Here is a 16,402-nt window from a genome sequence, read left to right on the forward strand (position 1 = left end):
TCTGGTAGGACTGGGTAGATTCTGAGGAAGTGGTTTTAAGTCCCTCTGGAACGTTACTTCCCTGCTGGAACAGACCTGCACGACGCCTATTGCCTTGGCGGTTTCTATGTCTTTCTTGAATTCTCAAGCATTTTGTCAATCTGAGGTCCGAAGAGATGCTTCCCCATCTAATGGGAGGTTGAAGATCAGCTGCATCCAAAGCACAGGTAATGGTGGCAGTGGAGATGGCCTTGCCTTCCTTAACCTGCTCTTCCTCGGTCTTTCAATACTTGTTAGGGAAGTACTACAAGAGCCCCTTCATCTCCTTCCAATGGGCTCTGTTGTAACTGGAGAGAAGACCTACTGAGTTGGCAATACATCAGTGTATTGCCGTACCCACCACCACACTGTTCCCTGCAGCACTGATCCTCCTGCTCTCCTTGTCAGGAGGTGGAGAGTACTCAGTGGCCTGGAATGCTGCTCTCTTCCTAGTAATGGTGACCACTAGGGAGTCAGGTGGGACATGACCCCGGATGTAGAGTGGTTCAAGGGGACCATTTTTTTTCTTGATGCGTGGTATAACCACAAGAGATTTTACCAGCTCCTCAGACGCAAATGTAATCATCTCATTAAGCACTGGGAGGTACTGTACAGAATGGTCCATCTTGGAGAGCATCTCCACCAGGAAGTAATCTTCCTCAGGGGTGGTATAAATCTCTACCTTATGGTAGGCAGCTGTGTGCTGGATAACACTGTGGTACACCGCAGTGTCCTCATAGGGATGTGGCTGGCCCTGACAAGGATGTGCTCTGAGTCAGGATCCATCAGGGGTCCCACATAGTAGTCCTCGCAGAGCTCTCCTGAAGCACTAGGATAAACCAGGACAAAGTCTTCAGCTGGGAGAATGAGGACTTAGGCAGCTGATGTCAAAGTAAGACTCGGGGGACCCCTGAGAAGAAGGCATAAGAGGTGCGAGAGAAGGTTGTGGTGAAGGTGGAGGAGGAGCAGGTGGTTTGCCCTTAGGCTTCTTGGAGAGCAAGAGGGGCACATGAGTGTCTGATGGCTGGACTTCATCAAAAGCAAGCCTGCATTTCTTGGTCACAGCCTTGGCAGAAGCTGTAATCCTGCCTGTGTGTGGACGGATGACAACCCTCCTCTGTCTTTCGTTCAGCTCCTGCTGAAGCCTCTCGAGAATGGTGCATTCCTCACTGTAGAAGGCAGCAGACAACTGAATGTGCCGGCAGTTTCAGCAGTAAGCTTGATGCCCATGCTCCTGGGGGGAAGTGTCCAGCTCTGACTTGTAGATGTCTATGAGGGATGGTGAGGGCTGGTCATGTGGTGTTGACCACAGCCGACTGACAAAGTTGGAGCATCCTCAGGAGCCTTTTCTTCCTCTTCCAAGAACTCCTCCACACCCGACTCCCAGACATTGAATCCGAAGTATTTGAGGTTGGCTGGTGGGCTAGAAGCTCTGGTGAGTCGACAATGCCTCCTGGTCTTTGGCAGCCAGAGAGTCGACCTTGCCAAAAATGCTGGAAAACTCAGAAAATGACTGGGCCATTCTGCTGTGTGCCCACCATCAGTCTTGGCGCTGGAATAATGTTTTCTTTCTGTGCAAAACTGAGCAACAGTTGCAGTGGATCTCCTCGTGCTCAGGTGGGTTGACCAATTTGCAAATGTTGTGGAGGTGAGCTGTTGCGTTATAAACACTGGGACTGTCGGGGTGGTTTATATTTCTTTTCGACCCTCGGCGTGATAGCTCTTCCCTTTACAGGCTCTTGGAAAGACCTGTTGTGCATGCTTGAGCATGCCTGGTAGCATTGGCAGGCTTTGATAGGATGTGTGGGCGGATGCCAGAGTGCTGAAAAGGAAGTCATCCTCCACTGGTTCAGAGTGCTTCGTTACATTGTGGAACGTAGCTGCCCTGGCTAGTACTTGCGTATATGCTGTACTGTCCTCTGGTGGTGAAGGCTTGGTTGGATAACACTCTGGACTGTTGTCCGATATAGGTGGATCGTATAGATCCCATGCATCAGCATCATCTTGGGTCATCCCAGTATGTGTGGGTGACTGCGTTATCGGTGTACCCACTGGGGACAAGTGTGGTGAATGCAGTGGGGATGGTTGTGGTGAGACCTGTGGTGGTGGTGACTTGTCTCTAACCACTTTGGCTTTTGGCTGCATTTCTGATTCTTGAAAGGCTAGTTTTCTTTTAGATTTGAGTGGAGGGATGGTCTGTATCTTCCCTGTATCCTTCTGGATTTGTAACCTTTGTTGCGTTTGGTCAGGTTCTTCAACATCCAGATCTTGCTCAAATCTATGCCTTTCTTTGAGTTGCATCGACAGCCCTTGCTCCTCAGTGTACGATGATCATTTCGGCTCCGAAGCCGTTTTTTTCGGTACCGAAATTCCTAGTGTAATTGTCTTTTTCGGTTCCGAGGAGCTCTTTCGGGGCTTGCTTGATTCGACAACTCGATGCCGAAATTTTTCGGTGTTGGAATCTCATCCGGAGTCAGAAGTCTTCAGCAAGTCTTTGGCCTTTTTCGGTGCCAATGTAATCTGGTCACCTTCCCTTCTGTGGGTTGAGCCATGGCCTGCTGGCAGTGGCGTCCCTGTGGCCTTGAATTTTTTGGTGTGACCCTGGGTTTTGGACGGGGCAGGTTTACTCACAGTTTGTTGCACCGTTGAGGGTCGTTCACCGTCTGATTCATCCGAGTCTGTTTTTTGGATGGAAATTCCTTCTTCCTCCTCGAAGTCGAGATCTTGTTTCGGCTTCGATGCCATTTGTAGTCTTCTTGCGCGTCGATCTCTCAAGGTTTTCTTCGATCGAAACGCTCGGCAAGCTTCACAAGTATCCTCTCTGTGTTCGGGCGACAAACACAAGTTACAGACCCAGTGCTGGTCTGTATAAGGATACTTTGCGTGACACTTAGGGCAGAAACGGAAGGGGGTCCAGTCCATTAGACTTGGACGACGGGTGTGGTCGGGCCGACCCGGCCTCAATGAAAAGTGGAAGCCCCGAAGGGCCGCCGATACCCTAGAACTAAACTGGTACCGAACGAGAACAATACCGACGAATTTTCGATACTTAGCTAACTTTCCCGATTCGAAATACGGAGCAAAGAGGAACACGTCCGAACCCGATGGCGGAAAGAAAACAATCTAAGAGGGAGTCGACGCCCATGCGCAATGGAGCCGAAAGGGAGGAGTCACTCGGTCCCGTGACTCGAAAAGACTTCTTCAAAGAAAAACAACTTGTAACACTCCGAGCCCAACACTAGATGGCAGGAACAGTGCACAGCATGTGTATCTGCAGCTACACATGCCATCGAACATTATATATATATATATATATATATATATATATATATATATATATATATATAAATATAAAATGTCACTTACCCAGTGTACATCTGTTCGTGGCATTAGTCGCTGCAGATTCACATGCTGTGCACATCCCGCCATCTGGTGTTGGGCTCGGAGTGTTACAAGTTGTTTTTCTTCGAAGAAGTCTTTTCGAGTCACGAGACCGAGGGACTCCTCCCATTTCGACTCCATTGCGCATGGGCGTCGACTCCATCTTAGACTGTTTTCCCCGCAGAGGGTGAGGTAGGAGTTGTGTATGCTAGTAATAGTGCCCATGCAATGGAGTGAATACGTATGTGCATAATGAAGTTTAAAGTAATATATTTACAAATGTTCAAGATCAACTTCTAAACGGCTACAGGCTCCCGGGAGTGTGTCCCTCCCGGTTTGTTTAGGTAATACATTGTTGTCATGTTGTCTGTTTTGACAAGAATGTGTTTGTGGCTTATTATGGGTTGAAATGCTTTGAGCGCTAGAAATACCGCTAACAGTTCTAAGTGATTTATGTGAAACTGTTTTTGCTGTATGTCCCATTGTCCTTGGATGCTGCGTTGATTGAGGTGTGCTCCCCACCCTATCATGGAAGCATCTGTTGTTATTACGTATTGTGGCACTGGGTCTTGGAAAGGCTGCCCTTGGTTTAAATTTATACTGTTCCACCATTGAAGCGAGATGTATGTTTGGCGGTCTATCAACACCAGATCTAGAAGCTGACCGTGTGCTTGTGACCATTGTGATGCTAGGCACTGTTGTAAGGGCCGCATGTGCAACCTTGCGTTTGGGACAATGGCTATGCATGAAGACATCATGCCTAGTAGTTTCATCACCAGTTTGACTTGTATCTTTTGTTTTGGATACATGGTCTGTATTACATTGTGAAATGTGTGAACTCTTTGTGGACTTGGAGTGGCAATTCCTTTTGCTGTGTTGATTGTCGCTCCTAAGTATTGCTGTGTTTGACACGGCAGAAGGTGTGACTTTGTGCAGTTGATTGAGAAACCTAGTTTGTGGAGGATTTCTATGACATATTTTGTGTGTTGTGAACACCGTCTTAGCGTGTTGGTTTTGATTAACCAATCGTCTAGGTACGGGAACACATGTATTTGCTGCCTTCTGATATGTGCAGCTACTACTGCTAGGCATTTTGTAAAAACTCTTGGTGCAGTTGTTATTCCGAATGGCAACACTATGAATTGGTAATGTATCCCTTGGAATACAAACCTTAGGTACTTTCTGTGTGAAGGATGTATTGGTATATGGAAATATGCATCCTTTAGGTCTAGTGTTGTCATGTAGTCTTGTTGTTTGAGCAGTGGGATTACGTCTTGTAATGTAACCATGTGAAAGTGATCTGATTTGATGTAGGTATTTAATGTTCTGAGATCTAGTATAGGTCTCAGACTCTTGTCTTTTTTGGGTATCAGAAAGTACAGGGAGTAAACTCCTGTGTTTATTTGTTGTTTTGGTACTAATTCTATTGCTTCTTTCTGTAGCAATGCCTGAACTTCTAGTCCTAGAAGATCTATATGTTGTTTTGACATATTGTGTGTTTTCGGTGGGACGTTTGGAGGGAATTTGAGAAATTCTATGCAATAACCATGCTGGATAATTGCTAAGACCCAAGTGTCTGTTGTTATTTCCTCCCAATGTTTGTAAAACTTGGTTAGTCTCCCCTCCACAGGTGTTATGTGTTGGGGATTTGTGACCTTGAAGTCACTGCTTGTTTGGAGGAGTTTTGGGACTTTGGAATTTTCCTCTATTCCTTTGAAATTGTCCCCCTCTATATTGTTCCCGAAAACCTCCCCGCTGATACTGGCTCTGGTATGTGGGCTTTGTTTGTGAGGTTGTGGCTTCTGTGGTTTGCCCTCAAAACCCCCCTCGAAATTGTGTCTTTCGAAATGTGCCTCTGCTCTGTGGGGAGTAGAGTGCGCCCATGGCTTTGGCCGTGTCAGTGTCTTTCTTAAGTTTTTCAATCGCAGTGTCCACCTCCGGCCCAAACAACTGCTGTCCGTTGAATGGCATATTCAGCACAGCTTGCTGTATCTCTGGTTTAAATCCTGATGTACGCAGCCATGCATGTCTCCTTATTGCTACTGCTGTGTTGACAGTTCTAGCAGCTGTGTCTGCAGCATCCATTGCTGACCGTATCTGATTATTGGAGATACTCTGTCCTTCTTCTACTACTTGCTGTGCTCTTTTTTGGAACTCCTTGGGTAAATGTTCAATAAAGTGTTGCATCTCATCCCAATGGGCCCTATCATATCTGGCTAACAAAGTTTGCGAATTTGCAATACGCCACTGGTTTGCTGCCTGTGCCGCCACCCTTTTGCCTGCAGCATTGAATTTTCAACTTTCTTTATCTGGAGGTGGTGCATCTCCTGAAGTATGAGAGTTGGCTCTTTTGCGCGCTGCTCCCACTACAACAGAGTCTTGTGTTAGCTGTTGTGTAATGTACAGTGGGTCTGTCGGTGGCGGTTTATATTTTTTATCTACTCTTGGAGTAATGGCTCTCCCTTTAACAGGCTCCTCGAACACTTGTTTGGAGTGTTTTAGCATTCCGGGTAGCATAGGAAGACTCTGATATTGGCTGTGTGTGGACGACAGTGTATTAAAAAGAAAGTCGTCTTCAATGGGCTCTGAATGAAGGCTGACATTATGAAATGCCGCTGCTCTTGACACCACCTGTGCGTAGCCTGTACTATCCTCTGGTGGCGATGGTCTAGCTGGATAGCATTCCGGACTATTATCTGACACCGGTGCGTCATAAAGGTCCCATACGTCAGGGTCATCTTGACTCATTCCTGTATGAGTTGGGGATTGCATCATTGGTGGAGTGGCTACCGGTGATGGTTGCGGAGAGTGATGTGGGGGATGGTGGCGGTGTTACTTGTTTAGCCACCTTTGCGTGTGGCTGTTTGTCCTTGTCTTGGAAGGCAAGCTTGCGTTTCATTTTGACTGGAGAAAGAGTGCTGATCTTCCCTGTATCTTTTTGAATAAAGAGCCGTCTTTGTGTGTGATCTGGCTCTATTGTCTCTAATTCCTGTCCAAATCTATGTGTTTTCATTTGTGTGGACAGTCCTTGTTCCTCAGTGTAGGAACTTGTTTTCGGTTCCGAGGCCGGCTGTTTCGGTACCGAAACCTTTTCGGCTGCTTTTTTCGGCTCCGACGAAACCTTCTTTACTTTCGGCGTCGTGCTCTCTCGGTGCCGACCTGTTTCGTGCCGCTTTCTCGGTGCCGAATCTTCTCTGAGCCACTATCTCGGGCCCGAGATTGCTGTGTGCCGGTATCTCGACCGGAGTCGGATGACTTCGACCCCAGCTCGCCCTTTTTCGGTGCCGATGAACGGTCACCTATTTTTCGGGATAAGGTATGGCCTGTTGGCGGTGGCGTCCCCTGGGCTTTAGCGGTCTTCTCGTGAGTACTTTGTTTCGACGTCTTACTCACGGTTTTCGGCGTTTCCTCGAGATCGATCTCCTCAGAGTCCGAATCCTGGGTGGAGAATGTTTCTTTCTCCTCCTCGAAACGCCCTTGTCCTGTCGGCGCCGACGCCATTTGCAGTCTTCTTGCTCTTCGGTCCCCGAGTGTCTTCCTGGACCGAAACGCTCGACAGGCCTCACAAGTATCCTCCTTGTGTTCTGGTGACAAACACAAGTTACAGACCAGATGTTGATCTGTATATGGATACTTGTTATGGCATTTTGGACAGAAGCGGAATGGGGTCCGTTCCATCAGCCTTGAAGAGACAAGTGGCCGGGCCGACCAGGCCCCAACGGGGATCGAAAAAAAACCCGAAGGGCCACCGGAGCTCTTCTTAATTCGGTGTCGATCTGTTGTAACTAACCCGATACCGAACGGAAACAATACCGACGATTTTTCGGAGGTTCTAACTAACTTTCCGACCCGAAACACGGAGCGAAAAGGAACACGTCCGAACCCGATGGCGGAAAAAAAAACAATCTAAGATGGAGTCGACGCCCATGCGCAATGGAGTCGAAATGGGAGGAGTCACTCGGTCTCGTGACTCGAAAAGACTTCTTCGAAGAAAAACAACTTGTAACACTCCGAGCCCAACACCAGATGGTGGGATGTGCACAGCATGTGTATCTGCAGCTACACATGCCATCGAACATATATATATATAGATAGTGTGTGTGTGTGTGTGTGTGTGTGTGTGTGTGTGTGTGTGTGTGTGTCAGTTGCCACTGGTTAACTATAGTTAGGATCGTCTTTCTATAGACAATGCCTTTTTATTGTTGCTAATACTTTTATAAACTTTAGTGCTGTTTGATGAACCTCCACAAAACGTTTTTTAAAAAGTGCTACTTTTTTATCAGTTTGCATATGGAAAATTGAGGAGTGATCCATAAAGCGGGGCAGAAAAAGGGGGGGGGGCCAAAACTTGTTTTCCATCATTCATTTTTCCATAGGAACTTTAGACGCAGCTACAACCCAAACATCTGAATTTACAACAAATTTGGCGGAAAGCTAGATCTTGGTTCAGTAAGAATGCTTGTGATTTGGTGTAAACCCGTTCAGTAGTTTTTGAGAAATTAAAGGCCAAAAACATTGTATATTTCACATCATGGAGAATATGCAGTGCAGACCAGGAGACCATGCTCTGCCTCCAACCCCATGCTGCGCTTGTCCTAAGGCTATTTGAGGTGGGGGTGTGCCTGCAGGGGCCAATCCCACCCTGCGGCTAACCCCAAGCTGCACACAGCCAAAGGCCTTTCTGTAGGGGCCATGCACGGTGTGGGTTAAATATTATTTATGTAAAAAAATAAAAAAATAAAAAATAAAGGTGAAAATGACTTTAGATAGAAATTGTAATTATATCCTACTTTACATTAAAAAAACCTTTGAAATTCACAAGGCGTTTGACTGTGTATGTTGGGAGTATCTGTTTGCCCTTTTCCAGAGACTGAAATTTGATCCTAGATTGCTTTTGCTTATCTGGTTGTTATATACCAATCTGAAGGTGTCGGTGCATATTGCAGAATGTGTTTCACAGACCTTTTTGATCCAACAGGAGACATGCCAGGGATGCCCTCTCTCCCCTCTGCTATGTGCACTGGTGCCCGAACCGTCCGCGTTGTGGGTCAGGATGGATGCCCAAATATGAGACTGAGTGGAGCCTGGAGTACTCAGATAGGATCACATTGCAGGGGACGACATTTTCTTCTTCATGACTGATCCAGAGTCCGTGGGCCCACGTATTCTTCAGATCATGCAAATATTTGGTGAAACATCAGGCGTCTTCATGAATACCTCAAAATCAGTGAAACTTCCCCTCAATGGGTATACCAGAACTACTTGCATGGGAACAGGACATTCAGTTGATGGGGGATGGTTTTAAATATTTGATGGTAGTATTGCAGCTGCTGATCTGTACTCAGACTATGCCATGTCCTCCACACACTCACCGTGCCCATAAGTGTAAGTTGACGCTCCTCCTCGCATCATCCAAGCGACAGCCAATTATTCTTCTTGTGACCCGAATGTCCCGAGGACTTTAAATGGGACAAAGACGAGTGGTGGTGGCTCCGTGAGTGATCTTGTGATCTTCCTCTGCAACGAGACCAGGAGCAACGCGGAGCCAAGTGCTGGGCTGCCATGAGTTTTAGGAACTGCTCCCTCAAAGACTTGGGGTTCATAGCCCAGCATTCGGAGCACGATTTCAGGTCGTAGGCACGCTCCAGGCACCACAAGCACACAAGGTGCGGATCCCTCACCGACATCATGCGGAGACAGGAGTTACACAGCTTGAAACCGGTCTTACGGGAAACCATCGACACACAAGAGACAAAAAAGTCGAAAAGTCAGTCAAAAAGCGACTGAGGGTAACTCTTCTCTGGATCTACACGTACGCTGGCACAGAAAGAAAAGAACGGACATCAGTGTGTCGGAGTGGTGCCTATATATGACGGGTCATCATCACAGTGCCCATGACGGACACGGAATTGATCGGCAGCATGCAAGGGCACTGCTTGAAGGAAAATCTCTGGATCCAGACTGATGCGCGAAGGGAATTCTAAGGAAAGGAATCTGCAACTAAAAGTCTCTATCAGCTATCCCCTGCCCAAATCAAATAAACTGTATGTGTACTAGTTTTATAGAAACCTTCTATGAATTCTTCAATCTCATCAAATGTACCCACCATGCCATGATCAAAAATATTATAATAAACATTTATCAAAACAAATATCAAAAGGAGAATCGAGATTAAGGAACACATCTAGGAAAAATGGTGAGGACCACACCGTATTAGCATGGATCATTGCGAAGTTAAAGGATATGAATGTTGCTAAACCTCCCTTTGCTCTACCGACATTGGAGGCTGTTGCATGTTGGAAAAAACAATGATAGCCATCAATATAAAACTCTTGCCTCATCCAAGTCTCCCGACAACAGATAATGTCAGACTTTAAGAATGACAGTCAATCATCATTATTGAATGTAGGGCAGGCACCATGGATATTCCAAGATATAAGAAAACATTATTTAATTGAGAGTTCGATTTTTGTACAATTCAGTTTTTTTCATTTTTTATTTTATAACCTGCTCTGTGCCACAATTAAAGTGCAGCATATACCGAGTTTGGTGGTGCCCGGCCTCTCTGGTTGACAATCACTTCTTTACTTAAGACCTTTCAAAACACCGGAGCAGTGCCCCATCAGCTTCATGCTTGCGGTGCAGCAGGTCAGCAGAATCCTTAACCCTGGCTCCTTATGCCCCTTTCACCTCACCTCCTGCAGCTTGCTCATATATAGAAGTGTTTTGTTACAGTATGTGAGTCTGCACCTTGACTTGGCAAATACAGGATCATGTCCTTCTTGTGTAAGACCCCTGTGTCTAGTATGTTCTCAGCACAGAATTTTTAATTTAATAAAGAGTTATACCTTTACGGATTACAAAATATTTTCTGCAGTGTATTCAGGTACTCATTTTTATTTTTTCCACTAAGAGCTTTGCACCATCCTTGTTTCTGGCAGAATCTCTGACCACACTTTTTATACTCCAGTGCACGCATGTTTGATTGCCTTGTTCCCCTTCCCACTCGTACATGATCCTCATCCCTGTCAACGCCCCTGCTATCCTGGTGAGCCCCTTTGGGGAAAACCATAACCATCCCATACAAAACTCATTCCCCGTTCTGAAGCCTTGCTTCCTGTACCATGTTAAGTTCATATTGTGATGTACTCGCCAGAGTAAGCAACACAATGACTAACCTCGCCCCCCATGATGTTTTTTTGAAAGGGAAAACCGGTTTCTTCAAAGAAAATAGCAGTTTACACTAACAGGGACATTAAACTTCTGGAAGGCCCCCTACTGTCAGGTTTCATAGTTTCATACATTTTAAATAAACCAGCCATCAAATCATTAACAAAGCACATCAAGTGACTCTCCTGCCACTGCAAAGACCTCAGGGGAACCCTTTGCAAGAAATGTTTTGTTCAATGGGTTCAATCATATTGTACCACAGTTTACCATAAATAACTAAAAAGAACTAACGTTCTGAGGGCATTCTACTGCAGTGTCATGCTAATGACAGGTGTTCCACTCAAATTGTAATGAATCTTGCTGCAGTTACTTCCACAGGTCCATTCGTCAAGAGTAAGGTTGAGTCTTTCTTGCAGACTGAGCACTGCTTAACGCTAGCATATGTTTTTAGGTATTGCTACTATGCTTCTCCCAGTATGTGCATACTTATTGGCAAAGGCATCTCAAGGAGAAAAGCAAGGGTGATAATACTTTCGGAAAACATGAACAGAATGGAGGGAGACAAGCAAACTGAATACAGCACAAAACTTTAGTGATTTTAGATTATGAGAGGAGAAACAAGGCAGTAAAAAGCTGAAATAAAGTTAATCAACTTACCAAATGCTATTCAGAATAAAGAAAAGCTGGATGAAGATGCATCCAAAGGGTAGGATCCCACCCATAATAATTCCTGGTAATGGTTTTGTGTAAAATGACTGCTCAGGGATCTGACGAGGAATCTGGTTCGTTCGAACTGGGTTTTCAATAGCCTTTGTGAACAAAGAAATAGTTTTTATGATGAACATATAGATTTTCTGTGCAACAAATCCTGTAGCTTTTCCTCTTGCAGGCACACTAACTATACTTAAAGAATTCATTTACGTAGCTTCAGGCACCTGCAAATCAAAATCTAGTAAAACATGTCACAAATGGGTCCACAAAATTGACAACTTTACACAAAGCAATGGGAGAAAATTGTTTCTTTCAATAAAATTTACACAATTCTTTGTATATGTGCAGTTACAAATCATATGGAGAAATTACATGGAATGGATAACAAAATTCCTACTGTTAAAATTCTGTACATGAAGGGGCATTTTCATTTATTTAGTGCATACTGCCATCTTTGAATTCACCATCTATTCTAGCCGGTATTAGTAAGAACACTGTCCTAACATCTCTTATTCTATTTAATAAAGTGTCTATTGAGTAGCTTCTCTGAACTCTTTGTGCTTTTATAATTTCAAATCCCCAGGTTGTACAAATAGCTCTTAACATGAGACAACCGCTCACAGCACATTTGCTAGCACATGGCCTTACGGCCCAGACACGTTTGTGGTGGACGCCCACGCAGCCTAACGAACAGAACTTTTTTACTCTTGGGTCACATTTCCAGCAGTTGATGGGAACACAAATACATTTCAATAATATACAGTTGCGAACGCGCCTGGGCAATACAGGGCGTATGCATATTTAGAGATACCTCTATCTTATCAAGAACATAATATTTGGCTTGATGGCGGCCTACCCCACACAATATTACCAGTAAGGTTAGGTCCACTAAGTAATGATGGTCCTCCCTGGCCTTTGTTGGCCACATATACTCCTCATCCTGCGGCTGCGAATATGGCGGTAGCTGAGGTTCGACGCTTATATATTGAGTTAACAGCAATATATAGACGATTAGTACAATTTGTGATGCAGACACTAAATACAAACCCAGCGCGTGCTGCTCCAGCACAACAACATGCAGTAACACCAGGTATAAATCCGGTGACTGTACACTCTATTATGGGTAAAGTCCCAGCCAAATGAGAGGAGCCTCCGTTTTGGCTGGCACAAAAAATTAATACGCTGGAGGCAGTATTTCCCCACACGGGACCTCAGGATAAACATAGAATATTAACTATGTGCTTGCCCTTTGGGGTGGTTCCTACAGTTGAACACTAATACATGGGGCACGGTATTTGCCGCGCTCTATACAACGGCACACAGTACACAGATGCTAGCCAACCTACCGGAGTTGCTTAAACAAATTCAAGATGAATACGGGGCTGCCCCGGCCCTAGATTTGGGAATGCAACTGATGGGCAACTTTGCCACAGTTTCTTCAATTATCCTAAGTAACTTTAAAGGGGAAACAGTTGCACTTGCAGTGCGCATGCGACTCCGTGACGTTCCGCAACAAGATCAGGAGCGAGAACTGCCTAAAATAATAGCGGAAACATATTCCAGTATCGGTCGAGATAGCCTTGGGGCTAGACCACAAAAACCTCAATTTCAGGGTAAAATTAATAAAGACAATACTAAACAACAACCTGAGGGTAATAAGAAACGCTTGGAGAAAAAACAACAAACACCTCAAAAAGAAAGGGGAGAATCTCCACGAGTGGAGACCCCACAGAGTAGATATAATCTCAGAAATAGAGAGAATATAAAAACGCCTGATAGATATCAATATACTGATACACGCCAATCTCGTTCCTTTCAGGACTCATCGGAAAAGAGAAATGAGAGAGGTGGGCGATCAGAGCGGAGAACAGAGTACGTGAAACCGAGATAGGAATCACAATGCTCTTCGGAGGTTTCTGTTAAGAAAGAAGAGAAACCGGTAAAACAAAAACAACAATTTAAAAAGAAAAAATTGGCAGCTGTCTCAGTCAGACACGCCACTCAGGAAGAGGGAGATTCCAGCCAGGAACCTACAACTAGATGCTGAATGCCCCGTTGCAGATGCTGATACAGATTACAGGCCTTTGTTCAGGTATGAGGGTTGATGTCCTCCCGGGGGAACCTGAAAGACATGCTTAGAGCTTCACATGCGGTGCTCGAAATACAACTTAGAGAGAAAATAATCTAGCGGCACTATGATAGCCTTATTCTTGTGCGTCACTCTCATCGTTACTATTTTAATCTTACTGTCTTGTGTAGTTCTGGTTATTGCAGCTCACGCTTTGCTATCTAAAATGCAGTCGTTTTATTAAACCAATCTTTAAAACTTAAACTGCCTTTGTCATGTACATATGAGACCGTACTGTGTATGAGAGAACCGGTTGTGACCTGAGTGACCACGACTTCCCTGAGAAGTACTAAGATGTCATGCGCTCGGCTGCCCAATTGTCTCTTCCATTTGGGAGAGATGAGGCACTGCTAGTTAGCCGGAGCAAAACCCAGATTTATAGTGACAAGCGTCATCCACTGTGGGTCAGACTCAGTCCCCCACACTGTGAACGATCTTGCCGCTCAAAATCCAGTAGTCTCATTAGGATAATGATCATGCGTTCACGACACAGCTGAGCTGATGGGAGCGCCTTCATTTGTCACTGGGGCTATGGAACACACCTATTCCTTGCTAGTTTTTGGCGTGGATTTACTGGTTTTGTCATCTGCAATTTTTTGCTTGATCTGAGCACTAAGCAACAACTATTTCCAGCTATCAAACTGTGTTTACCCTCACCTCTGTATCTCAACAGGCCCAGTATAGACATAACATTTACACAGTGCTGTCAAGATGCCAGTCCAGGAGTGGAGACCAGTTGCCTTCTTGCTCCACAAAAGACCCAGAGTTGCTGTAATTTGTTTATCCTCACCGAATGACAGAGTATGATGGCTACAATCTTAGAATCTTCTACAAAGTAGCCTTGCAGATCTTCGGCAAAAGTCAGCTGCAACTTTACTTGCTGAAACCTTTGAAATACTGTTTGAAATAGAAACCACAGCCAGATGTCATGTTACTATTATTTATATTGCGCAACTCACCCCATGAGGGGTATCTCGGCGCAGGGGCCTACAAACATTTAGGCAGCAGTCACAAATAATCCACTAAAACAGTTCCGTTTAAGTAGCATCCTGAACTTAAAATGATCAAAGCACTGGCATACATGAACAGGAAAGGCATTCCAGTAAGTGGGGGGCCAGGTCTACCCCAAGACAGAGACTTTTTAATCCAAGGAACTGTCACAGCAACATTTTATCACGCAATCTTAAGACTTTTCCTGGATAGCAGAGAGCGAGCTTTCAAGATAGATAACGAGGCCCCTTTCCCAAGAATGCTTTGTGAGTTATAAAACAGATGTTTTAAATTATCCTTTTACAGACAGGTAACCAGTGTAAAGAATGTAAATGGAGGACCGATGACGACCTCGCAGGGACATCAAAAATGAGGCTGGCTGCCGTATTTTGCACCACCTGTAATTTAGTTAGCAAGGACTTATTGATGGAGGCGTGTAAAGCATTGCTGTAGTCCAGACGACTCACAACCAAGGCTTGGACTAAGTATTACCTTGTTGAAAGCGGAAGAAGAAAAACCCACCTTACCAAGCGTAAAAATGAAACCACTACCCCGTAGTGTGCCAAACCTGTTCTTTCATAGTAAGGGATTGGTCTGAATACATCCTGAGGTTTTTGACAATCATTTTTGGGTGGGGAGCTTGAACAAGTTCAGATGGCCACCAATTAGGAGCCCATATATTGGGGGCCCTCCCAAACAGCATGATCTCAATTTTGCTAGCATTAAGCTGGAGTCAGTTCTCAGTCATCCAGTCAGCGATGGCTCTCAAGCTAGGTCCAAAGCATTCTTTCACTATACTTGAGACAGTAAAAGGAAAGCAGAAGCTGTGAATCATTCGCTTAGGAATACAGGTCCAACCCCTGCGATTTTACTATCTTTGCCAGGAGTGGCACATAGATATTCAATAAAATAGGGCTTAGACAAGAGCCCTGGGGCACTCCTTTGTCAAGTAGTACAGTACGAGATCTGAATGACGCTAAGGAAATGTTCTCCATTCTGTTGGTAAGGAAGTCCTCAAACCGTTGTAGGGCTGAACAGCAAATATCACATTCCCTTAGTCTATTGAAGCAAGGAATAGTGCGATTCAGTATCATGGTGCAGTATAAATGGTGCAGACAAATCAAGCAGTACTAACATGATGGGGCTATTAGCATCAAAGGAGCATTTTATATGGTCGAAGACACCCACTAAAGTTGTCTCAGTACTATGGAACACCCGAAACCCTGATTGTGAAGAGTCTGGGAGCTGATCTGCTTCTAAATAATCCACAAATTGCCTGTTTATGAGCCTTTCAACAACTTACCCAATAAGGGGAGAAGCAAAACAGGATGGTAGTTAGTTATTTGGGGCTAAATTTGCTTTCTTTTGGACAGCAATCACCTGTGCCGCTTTCCAAGTTGAAGGGATTTTTACACTCAGTATTGATTTGTTAAAGTGCAGACAGCAGGCACAAGTATTTCAGATAGAGAGGCTGATATCTCAGGTGGACAGATATCCAAAGGAGACCCAGATTTTGCTAAGGCAAGGACCGTCTGGATCAATTCCATTGTAAAGATAGTAAAATGCTCTAGACTTTAAGTGCAGTTAGCACTAGAGCTGGCTGCATCCAGATCTTCACTTATCTGATCTGTTAAATTGAAAAAGTTCTCATAGAGCTTAATATTTTTTTCCTTAAAATGACTGGCTAAAGAATCACATAGAGCTTAGGATGCCTGAATACTTGGAGTACAAGCTCATGGATTAACAAATTAGTTTAAAACTTTAAATAATTTTTTTGAGGCATTATCAGCTATAATGATTTGGCTAGATATATAAAGTGTCCTGGCTTTTTAAAGATTATGGTGATAATTGGTCAAGGCAGTCCTACAGAATTCCTTGGAACCTAGATCCTTTGTATGCTGCCACCGTCCTTCCAACTGCCACAATGCCTTTTCCCTCGCAGTTCAGAGGTGAACCAGGCAGCTTCTGCTCCAAGATGTTTTTTTGCGCAGGTTTTGAAGGGTG

The 16,402-nt window shown here is 44.8% G+C and overlaps 1 protein-coding gene across 1 annotated transcript in view; it reads right to left on the minus strand.

The window, feature by feature from the left end:
- TM9SF2 (transmembrane 9 superfamily member 2) overlaps positions 1-16,402 on the minus strand; it is a 313,007-nt gene that overhangs the window by 77,317 nt on the left and 219,288 nt on the right. Inside the window, exon 14 of the mRNA XM_069205078.1 lies at positions 11,227-11,378. Within this exon, the coding sequence (XP_069061179.1) occupies positions 11,227-11,378 (152 nt within the window). The remainder of the gene's footprint in view (positions 1-11,226; positions 11,379-16,402) is intronic.

This window comes from Pleurodeles waltl, chromosome 8 (assembly GCF_031143425.1).
Source record: "Pleurodeles waltl isolate 20211129_DDA chromosome 8, aPleWal1.hap1.20221129, whole genome shotgun sequence".
Classification (NCBI taxonomy): Eukaryota; Metazoa; Chordata; class Amphibia; order Caudata; family Salamandridae; genus Pleurodeles; species Pleurodeles waltl.